Source organism: Coffea eugenioides, chromosome 8, assembly GCF_003713205.1.
Source record: "Coffea eugenioides isolate CCC68of chromosome 8, Ceug_1.0, whole genome shotgun sequence".
Classification (NCBI taxonomy): domain Eukaryota; kingdom Viridiplantae; phylum Streptophyta; class Magnoliopsida; order Gentianales; family Rubiaceae; genus Coffea; species Coffea eugenioides.
Genome location: NC_040042.1, coordinates 43,971,756 through 43,989,525, shown reverse-complemented (window position 1 = coordinate 43,989,525; position 17,770 = coordinate 43,971,756). Strand labels below are relative to the sequence as shown.

Here is a 17,770-nt window from a genome sequence, read left to right as displayed (position 1 = left end):
AATTGTCAGAAACAAGATTATATAGAAGTACATAAATAACCAATTAAACCGTTTGAGAACTTGTAATTTAAGTTCATATTTCTAGCATAAAATAACCAAGCTTCATGTTCATGAATTTTTTTTTTTTGAAAAAAAAAAAAACCTTCAACGCGAAGGAGATTATCATGGGCCTTGACAAAAGCCCAATAGAAAGCTGATCCTGTTAACCTCATTAACACTCACAGAGCTAGATTGCCCGAGTCTTGCGTTTACACAAAGACAATGGGCTCCTTTTCAGAAAACACAATTTCTCACCCATGCTTGAATCAATAACATCTAAAAATTCCTTTGGGCCGCATGTCAGCTTGAATAAAAAAGTAGGAGAAAACTCGTAATTGTTGCAGCTATTGGGGTTATTTTATGTAATTATGGCCCTGTTTGGCACTTCAGTTTTTTACCAAGTTTGTCTGTTACTAACTTTTTAACAACTTTAACTACAATAATTCAAAAAAATTTATCAAAATTTTTAACCTACACACTTCAAAGTATCTAATACATAAAAATTTCCCTTCCTCTTTTCTTCTTCTTCCTCCCCCATCCAACCCACCATGTCCTCCGTCGCCGGCCACCACCTCCACCGCCGCTTCCGGCGTCTATTTCAGTGCCGACCTTCCTTTTTTTTTTTTTCCTTTTCTCCCTCTCCCCCCCCTCTTTGACCAATCTGTTGGTCCTCCCCTCTTTTTTCTTTTTTCTTTCTCCCTCCCCTCTCCCTCTCTTCTTCCCTTGCCACCCTCCCCTCCCCGCTAACTGCAATCTGGTCACACTGACTAGATCTTGCAAAGGGGGAGGGGAGGGGGGCTGCGAGTTCTATGGTGTTGGGAGAGTGAGGGGGGAGGGAGAGAGAAAAAGGAAAAAAAAAATTTCCCATGGCTGCTGGTTCGTCTACGTCGCAGGCCGAGGTGGCAGGGGAGGCGGAAGGGAGAAGAACAAGAGAGAAAAGAAAAAAAAAAAAGAAAGAAAGAAAGATAAAGAAAGAAAAAAGTTTTTTATTCTAAAAATTTTTCCTACAACTTCTACAGTAAGTTACAGTAAAATTTTAGACAAATACCTAAAAGACTCGCTTGCCAAATGGGCCTATTTTCGGGAATGGAGCAGGCACAGCTAGGCTTAGGTGCAGTTTGTATGATTGTTGTACTTTTTCATGATATAGTGTACATTTGCACAACTTTGTTATATTTCATGATTTGTTACACTTACATAACTTTTGCTATATGTCAAGAAATATAATAAAGTTATGTAAATTTACATCAAATCATGAAAAAAAAAAACAATAATTGTACGAATCGCACTTAAACCTAAACGTACCTGCCCCAAACCCACTATTTTCTCGTAAAATCCTAAAAATTTGTAGGACAAAAAATGCATAAAAAACTTTATTATTTTCTGCAAGTTAAACGCACGAAAATAAAATTGTAACTAATTATATTGCAACCAAATTCTATGTTCCAATTATTACGGGTTCAACTTGTAGTAGTTGTTGCATAAACCAAATGGATTAATAGAAGGGCCAAGTATTACTTGCGAACTAAAAACTAAAAGAAATAGTCGAGAAACACTTGCTCTAATTGTTAAGGTTATTCCAAGAATCGGAGGTTTTGGATTCAATTTTCTCCTAATTTTTTTTGCTCCTTAAATCCCATTCATCTTCTTATAAAAAAAATAAAGACTAGAGGAATAAATATAGGTAAGATTTTTTTTTTATTTTAATACAGGTCAGATTAACTAAAAACTAAAGAAATAAATATAGGTTAGATGTGAAAAAAGCAGTATTTGGGCGTTTGGTTACAGAGTCCGGTAACAGTCCTTCAGTTGGAAGATTAACGGTTTAGAGTCTGCTAAATTTTGGTGCGCATTTCAAATGGATAAGAGGACAGTAAATACGGCTCCCTATCAACAACTGCTATAACCACTCATAACTATGGCTCCCTCTCTCCTTCTCCGCCTTCCCTCCTCCGCCCCGGCCACCTCCATAGCTCACTTCCAACAGACAAATATGGCGAAACCCAGAAAATTTTCAACCCAAATTCGCTGCATAGGATGGGTATCTCCCTCTATCTCTAATTACAGATACTTGTATATATCGACCAAGAACTATGTCTGATTCATGTTAATTTCGTGTTTTTCTTGATGGAAACTGTAAAGAAAGGACCCAGAAGGCGTGTTAGGACCAGCGCAAGGAGGCCACATCGCAAGACTGGAGTTCAAGAGGCGCCTGGATAAAGATGCCGATGCTCGAGATGCTTTTGAACGCCAGGTTCGCCAAGAAAAAGAGCGTCGCCGCACTGTTCGCGAGGTAAGTTAGTACTTTGAATTCTTATACTAGTAGTTGACTGCATTGAATATATATGATCAATTGGATTTTATAGTGTTTAAATGGCTTCATCTTTCTTTATTTCTTTTTCTTTTCTTTTTTTTCAGTCTCGTGCTGTACCAGATATTGTTGCAAAACTCGTCGAGTATTTTCTTGATACCGAAGCTCGAGAGCTGGAATTTGAGATTGCTAGGTTGAGACCTCGGTGAGTTCTTTGCTTTCGTGATTTTAAAGGAAAATGCACAGGGAATATGAGTACCTAACATTTTGATCTCCCATTTCCGATTTTATGAACAGATTTGTCGATACTTACACATAAGCTTGTTAGCTTGATCAGGATGTATGTAGCAATTGGTGACTTTCCTAGTCTCCTAGATGCCAAACAGCGTAAAATGCAAAATATGGGAAGCATAGAATAGAATTTTCCTCTAAAAGGACCTAATCGTAATTTACTTGGAAATCTTTCTACTTTCTGGTCTCATGACTACTTAGAATATGCATGCATCTTGTTTAAGTAATATTAATTGGCATTTCTTTACATCCCTTTATAGCTTCATTATGATGCTACTCTATGCAAGTTGGTTCAATCAGTAAATTGGTTTGTGAGTTCCTTATTTCTGTGAACCAACTAGTCTTAGAGTAGCTGGCCACCAAAAGAGTTTTAAGGCTCTACTTGGGTGTCAATCCCTTGACCTGCATTCTAAAATCCAAGGCTTCTTGGAATGTTTCGCCAACAGGTGCATAGACACCCATCTGGACCAGTGGTGGTTCAGTCCTCCCGAATCCCCCCCTCCCCCTTGATCCTGTTGGGTCAGCTTCCTCCCCATAGTATAGAGTAGGAATAGATCTATTGTGTCCAGAAAAAAAAAAAAAAAAAAGAGTTCCTTATTTATGTGACATGCTGAACGATTTTGTAGATTGAATGAGGAGTTCTTTTCACACATTCAGCTGGAATTGGGAAAGTTGAGATTTGCTGTATCAAAAACTCAGGTTTGTCAAAAATCAATACATCAGCACATTGATGAGTCTGTTTCATGGTATAATTTGGTGATTGTTCTTTCTAGGATATGGAGGATAGACAAATTGAGTTAGAAGCTCTGCTAAAAGCCCTTCAGGAAGGAACAGGTTACAAATCCACTAAACTCACTATGATTAAATTGTTACAGCTTTTCCTCTCTAGAAAGCCACAAGAATTCTGATCCTTGTCATTTTACAGAAGCCTATGATAAATTGCAAGCAGACCTTGTAACAGCAAAGAACAGCTTGGCCAAGATTTTGACATCAAAGGATGTAAAGACAACTGTATGTTCTCTTTCTTTCACCAGAAACTCTTCATGGAACAATTTATATTTTAACTGTGTACTACCTAGTTACAACCTTCAACTTGCAGCTATTGGAGTTGGTTGAGAAGAATGAGTTAAATAGATCCCTACTGACACTTCTCGATGAGAATATTGCAAATGCATTCAGGGCTAACCAGGTATGAAACATCAGAAAAATGATTTGTCAGCTAACAAATATTGCAATTTGTTTTGTTCTGTCCTATTGTCAACTTTAATTTTTTGAAAATCTTAATGAGAATCCTTTTATGTGGTATCCAGGATTGAAGCTGATACGCATTAGTAGTTCTTTCCTTATTCATATGTTTGAAGTATTGTCTAGAAGGAGTTCATCATGTTAGCTATACTTGCTGGTTGATTTAGTTGAATAATGTAGAGAAACCATTCATGGTTTATTGGCTTGGCCCGGCTCAACCAAGAAACATTTGTCTCTTAATGATTCAATATTTCACTACGCACCATATTACCATATGAATCCCTCGAGGATTGATTTGTGAAAATGAAGAAGAAGAATATTATAACAAGAGTAATTCCCGTCGTCATCTTGAAGGCATTCAAGTACTTAATTGAAGGGCTAACCATTCCTTTAACACTATTAAGATAACCTATTTCTCAGAGAAGACACTTTGCTCTTTCTTATTACTTCAATCATTTAGGCAATGTCAGTTTCATTTCATATGGCTCTGTACCTCAGATGGCTGCCCATCTAAATAGGATTGAATTGTTCAACTGAAGGTCCCTAAACTTACAAGCATTCCTACTTGTACTCTATGAGAAATTAGACAAACTCTTTGATGCTATGGAAGAAATTTTGGGTTTCAGTACATCAGTGGAACATTGAGCAATTCACGGTGATTATTGACCTGATGGAAATTTTCCCTTGACATGCAGAAGGAAGCAGCAGAATATATGTCAAAGCTTCGGGGTGCTGTGCTGAAGTATATAACTGTTTAGCATCGGATTGGACAAACATCAAGTACTCTTCCTATCATTTTGGTCAAATGCTCACAATCATATCTGATATTTACCACGCTTCTAAAATGCACACTCGAATGGTTAATTGTACCCAGTTAACCAAATAATATGCTTAAGAAGCTAAGATCACTGTTGAAGTTTAGATATGAAACATAATAGATAGGATTACCACTTGGATTGCATCTGGTACATTCAAGTTCTACTATTTGTGGGTTTAATCATGAAGCAATTGCTTTTATTTCGAAACTTTATTGGCTGATCTTAGATTTTTTTCTTTTTACCAAATCTTATTATGGCTATGGAGCTGCCATTCAGGAATTCTTACTTACTTTATATTTTTATCGTACTTTTAGCTGTTATATGGATGAAAAATATACTACTGTTTTTGCATCATTGGCTACAAACAGTTCTGAGATTCAAACATTAACTTCGATTTGTCACTAAAATACTGGAACAATATTTTGTTTGGAAAATCCTTTTTCTTTCTGTGCATGGTAAAAAAATTGTTGGCAAAATATCAGGATTCAATGGACGATGAAGTGGCATGACATGATTACATGAATAAAACTTAAGGTGCTATGCTACCTGGACATTGAGGCGGCATGCACCCCAAGCAACCAAGAACTTTTTTCTTTCTTTTTTTTTTTTACCTTGATCAAGATTACTAATAGACACCTTCAAAATCATTTGGCATAGGGGACGGGCTAAATCTTGTGAAAGGAGACAAAGAAGCATAACAATTATCTTCATTGCGTAGTGTTTTGATCAATTCAAGAGCAATCCAGAACCAGCAACCAATCGGGAGAGAGAGAGAGAGAGAGTAGAGTTCTTATCAGAATTTTAGTCCCTCAACTCAGATTTGTTGGAAGTCATCAACTCATATCAGAATTTTTTACAAGGAACATTTATGCAAGCATGACACCCTAATGATTCCCAATGAATTTATCATTTGGAAATTAATATGACATTATATGCTCAAAGCCCATGCAAAACACCAATTTTAACAAAGCAGTAGTCCACAATATAATCGGGAAGCTATACGCACATAATGGCATAAGATATGTGTTAATATATATGTCATATTTATATAATTATTAGTGTCTCTATCTTCTTTTTCTTACCATTCTGTGCAAAAAATGAAAAAGATAAAATCACTACACTTCAATACCAAATTATAGACAACAAAAAATATCGTAAAGTTCTAATTCAAAGTTCATAAGTGGAATAGCCAATTAGTTACAAACGTCCATTGTATATGTTTATAAAAAGATGTCTTTAGCGACAATATACAAAATCTTAAGAACATAATATGTACTTAATATTAAAGCATTTAGTGAGGAGTTGCATTTTTTAGATTAACTAATTTAATAGCCGTCCAAAAATATTTGAAGAACTTAATATTTTCCCTCAAACAAAAGTTAGGTGGATGAAACAATTGAATTTTTCTAAAACTCTAAGGGCAAAAGGTTGTTCTAAATGAAAATTCTCAAAATTACTTTGAGATTAAAAGGGTTTTTGCCAAAACTTGGAGCCACTTACCTGCTGAACAACCGTCGCCATCCTTTTAGTTTTTTTTTTTTGGGTTGAATTTAAGTTTGTGCAGTTAGGCCATCATAATATATAGTAAAAAAATATTTGCACCGTAGTATGCAAAGAGGGTTCTTTCTACAACATCATGAAATCATATTCAATTCTAACCCTCTTCATTCCATTTCTCGTTCTTGATTGTTTTCCATACCCAAAGACAATAGTTCGAGAAATCGGAGGAGTGAGATTAATATTGTTTATCTTTCCCTCATGAGCATCCTCGCACGCACGACACCAAATGACTAATTCCCAAGAACCTATTATTTGGTAACAAACTAAGATAATATCAAAAAAGAAAAAGAAAAAAACTAAGATAATACTTTTGCTCACCAATTAATTATGGTTGACCTATTTGAAGTGATCGACTCGTCTAGAATTTTTTTGCACGCCACCAAGTTCATCCGCGAAGAACTTGTCCATTTTTTCGTTTTTAGTCATACGACGGCATCTATACCTTGCTCTATCTTATTTTAAGAATTTGTCATTTGGTAATTAACATAATACTAATGATCATGGAAAACATGAAACTTGGGTTGATCTACATCCCGTTTTCACTTTTTCACTCTATTTTAATTTTGTGAAATTAATCCTTCAAATAAAAATTAAAATTATGTTGCACTCCAGTATGTAGCTGTAATCATTGTTCTCCATCTTGAAATTCAACTCTTCTTTCCATTTGCCATCGCTGATTACTTTGCCCTTCAGAAAACTAAAAAGTTTGACAAATTGAAGATGAAAAAATCATGAGTGAACTCAAATTGAATTATGAAACATGCTTTTGAACTCAAACTGAATGATGAGTGATGACTGTTAACAAGCTGCCTGAACATTTGTCTAAAGGAACCTTTACATAAAAGCAAATCTTCCTTTTTAGTGCTTTTGGTACCAAATCTCAATCACTTCCTTGTCATAAATCATACTACTATATTATTGCCAAGTTGACATGTAAGAAGAAAAGCTCTGGCATCAATAAACTAGTAAAAAAAAAAACATAAATCTAATCAGTGTACCTCCATTTTCTTTATTTTATTTTATTTTTGGTCGCTGAGTACATCTCTATCCTTTCTTTTTTTTTTTTTTTTAAAAAAAAAGAGTACATCTTTACCTAACTACCTGTGAGATTCACCCGAACCAGTGAGATTATAGACTAGTTAAATGCCTTGCAAGTTAGTATCATAGATAAGCATTTAAAATAATGAAGAAGAAAAAAAAAAAAGGCAAGGAAAGAGAAGACAAGGTAAAGACGGCATTGGCATGTGACAACCCTTAACCTCATTGAAATGTTTTCTGTTTTTCCAGCCTTCTTTTTCAGTTCTTCAAGAGATCTATATACGTGCTTCCTTAGCTGTACTTGTTGCTTCACCTAGCTCAGAAAAAGAAAGGCCCAACTCCAATCAATAAACCAAAACTTCCAAGAAGAAAAATTAGCATGGCCAACTGTGGCTTTTACTTGCTACTGTTTTTGTCTTTCCACTACTTCACTCCAGCCACTTCAGATCCTACTGTTTCTGCATCAGATTTCATCAAAGCAGCCTGCAAAACCACCAGATTTTATGCGTTGTGCGTTACATCGCTTGCACCCTATTCCAATACCATCCAACAAAGTGAAAGACAGTTAGTTCGAGCTGCCTTAACAGTCGCCTTAAGCAAAGCTCAATCCACAAAACTGTTTGTTGCCAAGTTCTCCAATTCCACAGGATTGAAGCCCAGAGAATCTCAGGCTCTTAAAGACTGCAAAGACAACATGGTTGATAGTTTTGATCAGCTCAGCCAATCTATGCAAGAACTCGCCCGGTTGAATAATCAGGTAACCAGTCGGGATTTCAGGTGGCACATGAGTAATGTGCAGACTTGGGTTAGTGCAGCTTTAACTGATGACAGTACTTGTCTTGATGGGTTTTCTGGGTCTTACATGAGTGGAAAAGTGAAGGTTCCTATTACAAGAAGAGTTGTTTATGTTGCTCAAGTTACTAGTAATGCTCTTGCCTTGATTAATCGCTTTGCAGCAACAGGACATCGGTCCGGTCCCACCTCGAATGCACCTTGAATGTTGTAATATACTACTGTACGTGTGCTATCCTTAATGTTTTCTTGAAATTGTACTATGTTGTTGTAAGAGCTTTTGACTCGACAAAAGCAGTCAAAATCAGTTCATTTTCAGCTAAGAACAATAAGCCGGTGACATGCAATTTTTGCTCCTTGTAATGATTTTGGCAAGTAGTTCAGTACAGTTCCGTTAATTTTCCACCCAGCCCTATATAATTTTAAGGTGATTCTTTCCAATCATATAGATACAGTAGACAACTTTTGCGGCAAAGACAACTTTTATTTTTTACTCCAATCATTTGTTGATTTCTGTTCAGGTCGCTGTTACAAGTCAAGATATGCTTCCAGGATTATTAATTCCTTACAAGTTACTTATAGATTAATCACTCACAAAACTCTCACGTCAACGGCAGCAAAATTTAAATACATGACTTTTTTTGTCAGGAAGTGGTGGATCCTTTATCAACTTGTATTAGCGTTTTGGCATCATTCCGTGCAAAGCTAGGAGTAAATCTAGGAGGTGAGTGTTGAGAAGTTGCTTAAAACTTAAATTAGTAGTAAATTGTAGGGGATCTTTAAGGTAAGGTTGTCCCGTGTTTCAAGAGTTTTGTCCTACTACTTAAGTTCCGTCTTAATCCGTGGCAACCCTCATTAATCACTTGGATAATACTCTAAAGAGCAAATTAATGTGCACGCTTTCACTGTTTTATGTGTAGTTTCCAATTGCAGTAGTATCTGAGACGTTTCTCTTCACCTGCACTTGGATACACACGTATACAGTTATATCTAAATAAATACGGAGTACTATTTAGGTGGAGGCATTGGAAAATGGAATCAAAAGTTTTCGCCTCAGACTGCGGGAAATGCTGAAGATAATTTGAACCGGGAGTCTCGTTTTCAACCTAAGTTGCTTTATTAAAATCCTTTCAGCTTCAGGAGACATTTTGGACTTGCTTTGGGAAGTAAAAAAAGATGGAGACGCTTTGGAGTACTTCTTTTATGGGCAGAATTTGGTCGTATTGATTCCCAACCATTTTTATGTTTTTGCAAACTAATTAACTAAGAGGGTGCAAATTGTATTCTCTGGTGGCTATCATAGAAAATGTCAACTTTCATTGCTCCCCAATAGTTTGTGTTTTCTCTTCTTACCAAAAAAAAAAAAAAGGTTTGTGTTTTCTCTGCTTCGCATTCTCCAAATTGCAGGCCTTATGCAAATTGGTTTAGTATTCTCCATGCGAAATCTCCCCTCTCTTTTTTTTTTTTGTTGATGTAGTTAGCAAACAATTCTGTAATACTCCTATCATTAAGTTACTTGACCATTTGTTCAATAAATGTATAGCTCGTTTGCATTGCTATTTTCTGAATTTTTTTTATAGAAAAATATACTATAATGATTTAATGTATACGATATAAAAATGCTATTAGAATATGACAGTTGCTGTGCTAACGACGCTTTTCGTGCTAGCTGTATGATGTGACTCCATACGCTAGAGAATCGATTTACTTGGTTGGTCGTACAAAATTTTGGTCTAATTAAACCAAATTTAGATGCAAGCTAATGGCAAAGTAAACATGAGTATTAAATGTTCGTGTTTGTGAGTTGTGACCAATACAAGTTGATTCGATCAACATAAATGAATCATTTTCTTATAAAAAGTTGTTTATTTTAATTATATTATTAAGGTGAGTACTGTATTAATGAATGATCTACAGAAACTCCTGCAAATGATCTATGCTTCCGAGGATAAGTCCTGGTTCATAACGATAATTGGGATCGAACCTACTCAATTTCTTTTTTACATTTAAAAATAAAAAGACAGAGGGTGGGAATCTATGTAGTAGGTATAAAATGAAAGTAAGTAACATATAAATAAGGAAAATACTACTTAAATGGATATACCCCACAAATTACCACTGACCACGTGAAGCCCGATTGCCACTACGGAATGGTGGGGGTTGGAGTCCGGAAGCAAGTGATCAAAAGGTCCTCGATGAGGCCACGTGGACTTAGGGTTTGTGGGCCGGTCTACTTACAACTCTGACAGCCAGTAAGGGAACTACGCGACAGGGATATTGGAAGCACACGACAAAGTAGACACGTTGGTAATTGGTATAGTACAGGCAGCTCAGCTAGACGATTACTAAATTCGGGGCAGGACGGCTACAACAGCATCCGTCATGAACAGTCAAGAGTCTTTTGGTCAAGAGGAGAAAAAATATTACACTTTCAAATTACAATAATATATATACCAATTTTAACGATATATCTGAGGTCTAAATAAAATGAATTAGTTTATATTTAAACTAATTTATTTTTAAATAAATGTATTTACATTTTAATGAAATTTGCGAAACCGTTTCAAGACGGTTATACTGACAATCGTTTCAATCTCGGATTGAAAAAAAAAAAGAAGGAAGAAGATGGTACACAAATGGAGATAATGTTAGTGATGACATGGTTGCAAGTAGAACATATGTTAGTTAGCAAAAAATTAAGTGATGATGCTTTAGGCGTTATTATTGATGAGGAAAGACTGTTTCCTCAGTGTTCTTAGAACACTTCTTGTATAGCTTTTCTCGAGCCGTTGCTCGTATATGTACTCTTTCTCATTAAAGCAATGAAAATATCCTATCGTTTCGAAAAAAAAAAAGACATGATTGCAAGTATGTCTCAGTCTTTATTTGCAAGATCAAGTGGAAGGCATCTTTTCAGTTTTCATTGGTGGCTTTCACTAGCAGCAGGGAATGATTTAGGCTAGTTAGTCTTCTTGTGAGATTTTTTTTTTCTTTTAAAAAATTTTTATTCGCATCTAAAGACGAAAATCGATTGGTGTAGACTCGCCCATGAATATGTGAAACTGAAAATGAAACCAAGAGGAGTGGACCTACTAAGTGGTTCATCATCAGCCTGCAGGGCTGCACTCTCCAAGTTTGCTGAGATTGTATGTTGGGCTTTTAGGAGGGCCACCATTACCAACGTCAATACCCTTCAGTGAGAAGTGGACTTCAAAGGATATAGGCTTCTTGCGGGACGTGGCATCTTTAATACCATCACTCGATTGGTGGATTTTGTTTTTGCCATCTCATAATATTAAATATATTTGACGTCCTGTTTCATACGCATAATAGCTAAAATCAGAGGAAGGGAAAAAAAAAAAAACATGTACGAGAGAAAATGACAGAGAAAAAAGCAAGACGCAGAATCGCATTTATGGGAGGTTATTTTGTTGTTCATTTTTAACAAAGCTTCCTTCTTCATTTATGGACAAACCGGAGCAACCAAGGGAAATGGAGAGACAAAGTTGGATGGAGCAGAGTCAAATCTATGTAGACACTGTAATTAAAGGTTTGTTTTAGAAAACTTAAATAAATTTTATTTTAAACACTGCCTACTGTAACGCTACTAAATTTATCTTGGTTGGCACCAATTACTTGACAAACTCAGTAATTAGATTTTAGACGAATCAAAATACTCCAGATTAAGATTATGGAACCCGCTGATTTTACATTAAATACAATTCAAGTAAATTTGTAGGATTTTTATAAGTCTAATTGGTAATATGTGATTAGTCAAAAATCAACTAAGTTGATCCAAATCGACACAAAAATTTCTTCTCTAAAACACCCAAAAGTTGTAGAAAAAGTTTTGGGGTGGAGGTGGCAGAGACTGGTGTCGACGATGGTTGGCGAGATTGGCGTTGGTGCATGGCAGGGAGAGGACTAGAGGAGGAGGGAAGGCGGGTGTTTTCCATTGGAAAAATAGAGTGCTTAACAAACGCCAAAATTGTGTTTAAAATAATTACATTAAATTATAGTAAAATTTTAAACAAATATTCATATAACATACAATTTAACCGGATCATAAGAAAGTAGTGACTAGTTGGACCAAGCTATTTTTCACTCTTACGTTCCTTTTTAAAAGAAAACAAAAATCATATCCGAGTAAAAAAGTGCAAATGCACCATAAAAGAAAAGGAAAATAAATCCTATGTTATCGGCCACAGAAAATCATCCCCGGTCCACTGCTCCACAAAAGCATTAGAATGGCCCATCTAGCCTCCACCCCATCTCATACGATTTCGTTATCCCCAGCCTCAACTCAATCTTATAGACAAACCCCTCCTTATAAACAACCGCCAGAAGCACACAAAACAGAAAATAAAGCACACACCTTAGCCTAGTGTAGTGTGTGTTTGAGCGAGAGAAAAAAAAAATGGCAGCAGAAGCATTGCTAAAGATGTCATCTGCATCATCATCAACAGCTGCTTCTCCACTCTGTAACTTCAATGGCTCATCAAGAAGGCCAGTTCCTTCCAAGCATCTACGCCGTCGTATTAGTGCCAACAGTGCTAGAGTCCGCTCTCTTACTTCTTCTTCTCTATCTGAATTCTTTGGGACCCTGCGGCTTAGCTCAACTTCAAAGCTCTCAATTATGCCTCAAAAGCAGAGACAACGGAGTAGCTTCACAGTCTTTGCCATGGCTGCTGACGGTCTCTCTCTCTCTCTCTCTCGCTGGTCTTATAGATATGTGCTGTAGAATTATGATTATTATGTTGTTGGGATGCATATTTGATGAATTTGGATTTTTGGGGTGATTTCTGAATACCCTTTGGGCTGTTGACCGAGGAAATTGGATAAAGTCGTTATATTTATTGTCATTTGCTAGTTTGAGTGAAAGTGCTTCTTAGTTCTTGGTTTTCAGTTATCTGATTAAATGGTTCCTTTTGTTCTTGTGTTTGATGAATAGCTTCTTCTTGCCTCTGTGTGTTTTGCTGTGATTTTGGGGTACCCTTTTGGTTTCTGTTGAAGAAATTGGATAAAGTTGTTATCTTTACTGTCTTTTTTTGGCATTCGACTGAAAATGGTTCAATTTCGAATTATCTAATTGAAAGAATCTGTTTCTTCTTTATGTTTGATTAATTGCTTAGCTTTTCAAGATATTATGAGGTGGGAAGTTTACAGTGGGGTTCCATGTTTTAATGATTCTCTTTAGCTTGCAATTCAGTTACTGTTGATTATCTGTGAGCTCGAGCCCATGAAGTTATGAGCTGTGATAATATGATTGGGGTGGAGGGGAGATGAGAAAGAAAATTTTCATTATTGTTTCCTGGTTCTGGGACATGCATGAATGTACAATTCTCTTTGTTGTTGAAATATGAAGTATTTGAACAAGTTGATTGTTATGTCTTTTGCTTGCAACATACTCATTTTTGCGGAAATGCTTTTATGCTTCAATGGAGTAAAACAACACAGGGACTTCTATGCTTCTCCTTTTATATATATAAAAAATAATAATAAGTTTGAAGCGAGGCAGTTATATGCTATTCATACTATTCTGAGTAACTATAGATTACAATGTTCAAACAGTGTTATATGGTCAAATAGTATTGCCACCTAGCTAACCAAATATCTTTTCTGGTTTGAATCATCTGCAGCAGGGAAGAGAACAGTTCCTTTGGAGGACTACCGTAATATAGGAATTATGGCTCATATAGATGCAGGAAAGACCACTACAACAGAAAGGATTCTGTATTATACTGGTAGAAACTACAAAATTGGTGAGGTGCACGAGGGAACAGCTACAATGGATTGGATGGAACAAGAACAGGAGAGAGGAATCACCATTACATCTGCTGCCACTACTGCAGTTTGGGACAAGCATCGGATTAACATTATTGATACTCCAGGGCATGTTGACTTTACTCTTGAAGTGGAGCGTGCGCTTAGGGTATTGGATGGTGCAATCTGCTTGTTTGACAGTGTTGCAGGAGTGGAACCTCAGTCTGAAACTGTTTGGAGACAAGCTGACAGATATGGGGTCCCCAGGATATGCTTTGTTAACAAAATGGATCGTCTTGGAGCAAATTTCTTTCGAACAAGAGACATGATAGTAACAAACTTGGGTGCAAAGCCACTTGTGATTCAAATTCCAGTTGGTGCAGAGGATAATTTCCGAGGAATAGTTGATCTTGTCAAGATGAAAGCAGTCATTTGGTCTGGGGAAGAAATAGGTGCAAAATTTAGCTATGAAGACATTCCAGCTGACCTAAAAGAGATAGCTGATGATTACAGGGCGCAGATGATTGAGGCTGTCGTTGAGATGGATGATGGTGCTATGGAGAAGTACCTGGAAGGAGTCGAGCCTGATGAGGAGACAATCAAGAAACTAATTAGGAAAGGAACTATCTCTGGCAGTTTTGTTCCAGTTTTATGTGGGTCGGCTTTTAAGAATAAGGGAGTCCAACCTCTTCTTGATGCAGTTGTGAATTATTTGCCTTCTCCTCTTGACGTGCCAGCAATGAAGGGTACTGACCCTGAGAACCCAGAAGTGACTATTGAAAGGTCTGCTGATGACGGTGAGCCTTTTGCTGGATTGGCTTTCAAGATAATGAGTGATACTTTCGTGGGATCCCTAACATTCGTTAGGGTCTATTCAGGGAAGCTTGAAGCAGGATCCTATGTACTCAATGCAAACAAAGGTAAGAAAGAGAGAATTGGTAGACTCCTGGAAATGCATGCTAACAGTAGAGAAGACGTGAAGGCAGTCTTAACTGGTGATATTGTTGCTCTTGCTGGTTTGAAGGATACAATTACTGGAGAAACGTTATGTGATCCTGATAGTCCTGTAGTTCTTGAAAGAATGGATTTCCCTGATCCTGTCATTAAGGTGGCAATTGAACCCAAGACCAAAGCTGATGTTGATAAAATGGCCAATGGATTGATCAAGCTTGCTCAAGAAGATCCATCTTTCCACTTCTCAAGGGATGAAGAGACAAATCAAACAGTTATTGAAGGAATGGGAGAATTGCATCTTGAGATTATTGTTGATCGGCTCAAAAGAGAATTTAAGGTTCGATAATGCAATCTTTTGCCCTTCGTGCTTCAATAGTTTTCGTTTTTCTTCAAACTTAAATTGTTTCAGCGAATTATAGTTCCTTAATCCTGGCATCCACGTTTATGAACAGAAATGATATAATAAAATGCCAAACCAGCAGCAATCTTAATTTTTGTCTTTCTTTGTACCCTTCCTTTTTTAAAGATGCTTTCCTGTAAGACCTAAAACCAGCTTTAGATTTAAACTTTCATTGCCTAACCAGGAATGAAATGAGCTAAATAATTGGGGAAGAAAATATTCACCATTGTTGGAGGCTTGTCAATGTTTTGTGTTTTATACGATATGTGTGTATGGTTATTGAGTCCTTGCGCTGTAAACTGCACTCATTTCTTTGAAGCAAAGGATAATTGACAATTCACCAGTACTGATTCTGCTTTGATTGCTTGCAGGTGGCAGCTAATGTTGGTGCACCACAAGTAAACTACAGGGAAAGCATTTCAAAAGTCACCGAAACAAAGTATGTCCACAAGAAACAATCTGGTGGGGCAGGGCAGTTTGCTGACATCACAGTAAGGTTTGAGCCCATGGAGCCTGGTGGTGGATATGAGTTCAAGAGTGAGATCAAGGGAGGAGCTGTGCCAAAAGAATATATTCCAGGTGTGATGAAAGGTTTAGAAGAGTGCATGAGCAATGGTGTGCTGGCGGGGTACCCTGTGGTCGATGTCCGTGCTGTGTTGGTGGATGGTTCTTACCATGATGTTGATTCAAGCGTTCTGGCCTTCCAACTGGCTGCTAGAGGAGCGTTTAGGCAGGGGATGAGGAAAGCTGCTCCAAGGATGCTGGAACCGATAATGAAGGTTGAAGTTGTCACCCCTGAAGAACATTTAGGAGATGTGATTGGTGATCTGAACTCAAGAAGAGGCCAGATCAACACATTTGGTGACAAACCTGGTGGCCTTAAGGTAGGTTTGTAGGATACCTTATTGTGGTTATATCAAGTCACCATTTGATTTTGGTTTGCATTATTTACACCAACTTCCATACTTTATTGAAAAAAAGAAGAAGAAGAGGTAAAGTGTCAGGGCTATGTCACGAGATATTCAATCTGTTACCGACGAATTAGAGACCTCGGTGACATGATTAAGTAAATATGGTAATTATTTCTGCTTGGATTCCAATTTTGATTGGATCATGGTTTTTGTCAATGCAGGTTGTTGATGCCTTAGTTCCATTAGCAGAGATGTTCCAATACGTCAGTACCCTGAGAGGGATGACAAAAGGTCGTGCTTCCTACACCATGCAATTAGCCAAATTTGACGTGGTTCCTCAACACATCCAAAATCAACTCTCTCAAGTCAAGGAGGAAGCTGTGGCTGCTTAATCAGCTGGTTTGCATTACTTAGCTGTAGATGCAGAGCAATGCCAAATACACTACTTGAAATAGTCGATTCTTTTTGTACTGAAAGTGTTGATATTTGAAATTTTGAACACGAGTTTTGGTAGAAAAGCCACAAGCTGGTGTAGCTCATAATTCCAAGCGTTTCAAGCTTTCGGCCGCGACCTGACATGAATTTTTGGGGCGTTTTACTGAGGTTTTACTGCCCATATTACACCTGACGTGCACAGAAATAAAACTTTTGGCCGTAGATGTAAACCGAGGGTAAATTAATCTGGTTAGCCTTCAAACTATTCAACAAAAACTGTACCATCCACAATACACAAGGCATATTCTACTCATAACTAGCGAGATTCATAGAAATTTAGGTCCAGATTTGTAATTTACATGAAAAACGGAGTTTAAAAATGTGATTTCATCTAAATTTGACAACACTAAAATAGTAGTGATTGTCCATTAGTCAGCTACTATAAAAAATCGTTGATCAATAGTTAGTGTAATTGTACGGCGATGATTAAACATGATTAAAGATGATCAAATTATATTATTGTTTTAAGGTAGATTTCATTAGAAATAATAGTTGAAATTGACAAAAAGGGTTAAAAATAATAGTTGGAGCAATGAAAGTGTACAACGTATCAGCTCGAGGTCCTTCTAGGTTGTTTGCTCGTAAACGGATAATGATTGACTGGTATTGTGGTGAAGGAGATGACATAGTGGCGAGCTTCGACAGGTTCCAATTATAAATGAATTTATGGAATAAAAATTACTAGTACTTACTGCTGGAATAGTTTTTTTTTTTTAAAAAAGAAAAAGATAATTTTAGAAAACTCCTCTAACGTTTTTCAAAATATCACTTAGCATTTCTTAATTTTTTAAAATCTTTTAATTTTTATTTTAAAAATCTCACGTACCTCCCTTCAAATTGGCATTGTTTAGTCCTTTAGAAGGAAATGCAAGATAGATAAAATTTTTGTTCTCACACTATCCTTATATTATCCAACTTATAATGATTACAACAACGATAAAAAATAAAATGGGATTAAAAAGTAAAAAAAAGAAAAGAAAATATGAGCGACTATAAATGTTATAACGAATAATTTTATAGATATATAACAACTATTAAGGTATTATATAGTATAATGAATGCCATTTTAACACAAAGAAAATATTCGTAGATACGTAAATTTGATAATAAAAAAGACTCTAAACCCCTCCTCTGACCACTATACTGACCCGTG

At 36.6% G+C, this 17,770-nt stretch overlaps 3 protein-coding genes across 4 annotated transcripts; all 3 read left to right on the top strand.

The window, feature by feature from the left end:
- Positions 1–1,920: 1,920 nt before the first annotated feature.
- LOC113779697 lies at positions 1,921–5,138 on the top strand. Its single transcript, XM_027325382.1, has 8 exons — positions 1,921–2,080; positions 2,186–2,332; positions 2,458–2,555; positions 3,268–3,340; positions 3,415–3,475; positions 3,567–3,652; positions 3,741–3,830; positions 4,582–5,138. The coding sequence occupies exons 1-8, from the start codon at positions 1,958–1,960 to the stop codon at positions 4,642–4,644; spliced, it is 741 nt and encodes a 246-aa protein (XP_027181183.1). The 5' UTR covers positions 1,921–1,957; the 3' UTR covers positions 4,645–5,138.
- A 2,448-nt stretch (positions 5,139–7,586) lies between these two features.
- LOC113781577 (pectinesterase inhibitor 9-like) lies at positions 7,587–8,450 on the top strand. Its single transcript, XM_027327532.1, has one exon. The coding sequence runs from the start codon at positions 7,682–7,684 to the stop codon at positions 8,297–8,299; it is 618 nt and encodes a 205-aa protein (XP_027183333.1). The 5' UTR covers positions 7,587–7,681; the 3' UTR covers positions 8,300–8,450.
- A 3,981-nt stretch (positions 8,451–12,431) lies between these two features.
- On the top strand, positions 12,432–16,690 carry LOC113779692 (elongation factor G-2, chloroplastic). Of its 2 annotated transcripts, none has more exons than XM_027325378.1 (4): positions 12,432–12,788; positions 13,737–15,148; positions 15,583–16,095; positions 16,344–16,690. In XM_027325378.1, the coding sequence occupies exons 1-4, from the start codon at positions 12,512–12,514 to the stop codon at positions 16,512–16,514; spliced, it is 2,373 nt and encodes a 790-aa protein (XP_027181179.1). In that variant the 5' UTR covers positions 12,432–12,511; the 3' UTR covers positions 16,515–16,690. The 2 variants fall into 2 exon arrangements, with proteins under 2 accessions (XP_027181179.1, XP_027181178.1); XM_027325377.1 differs by having other exon boundaries at positions 13,734–15,148.
- Positions 16,691–17,770: the final 1,080 nt, after the last annotated feature.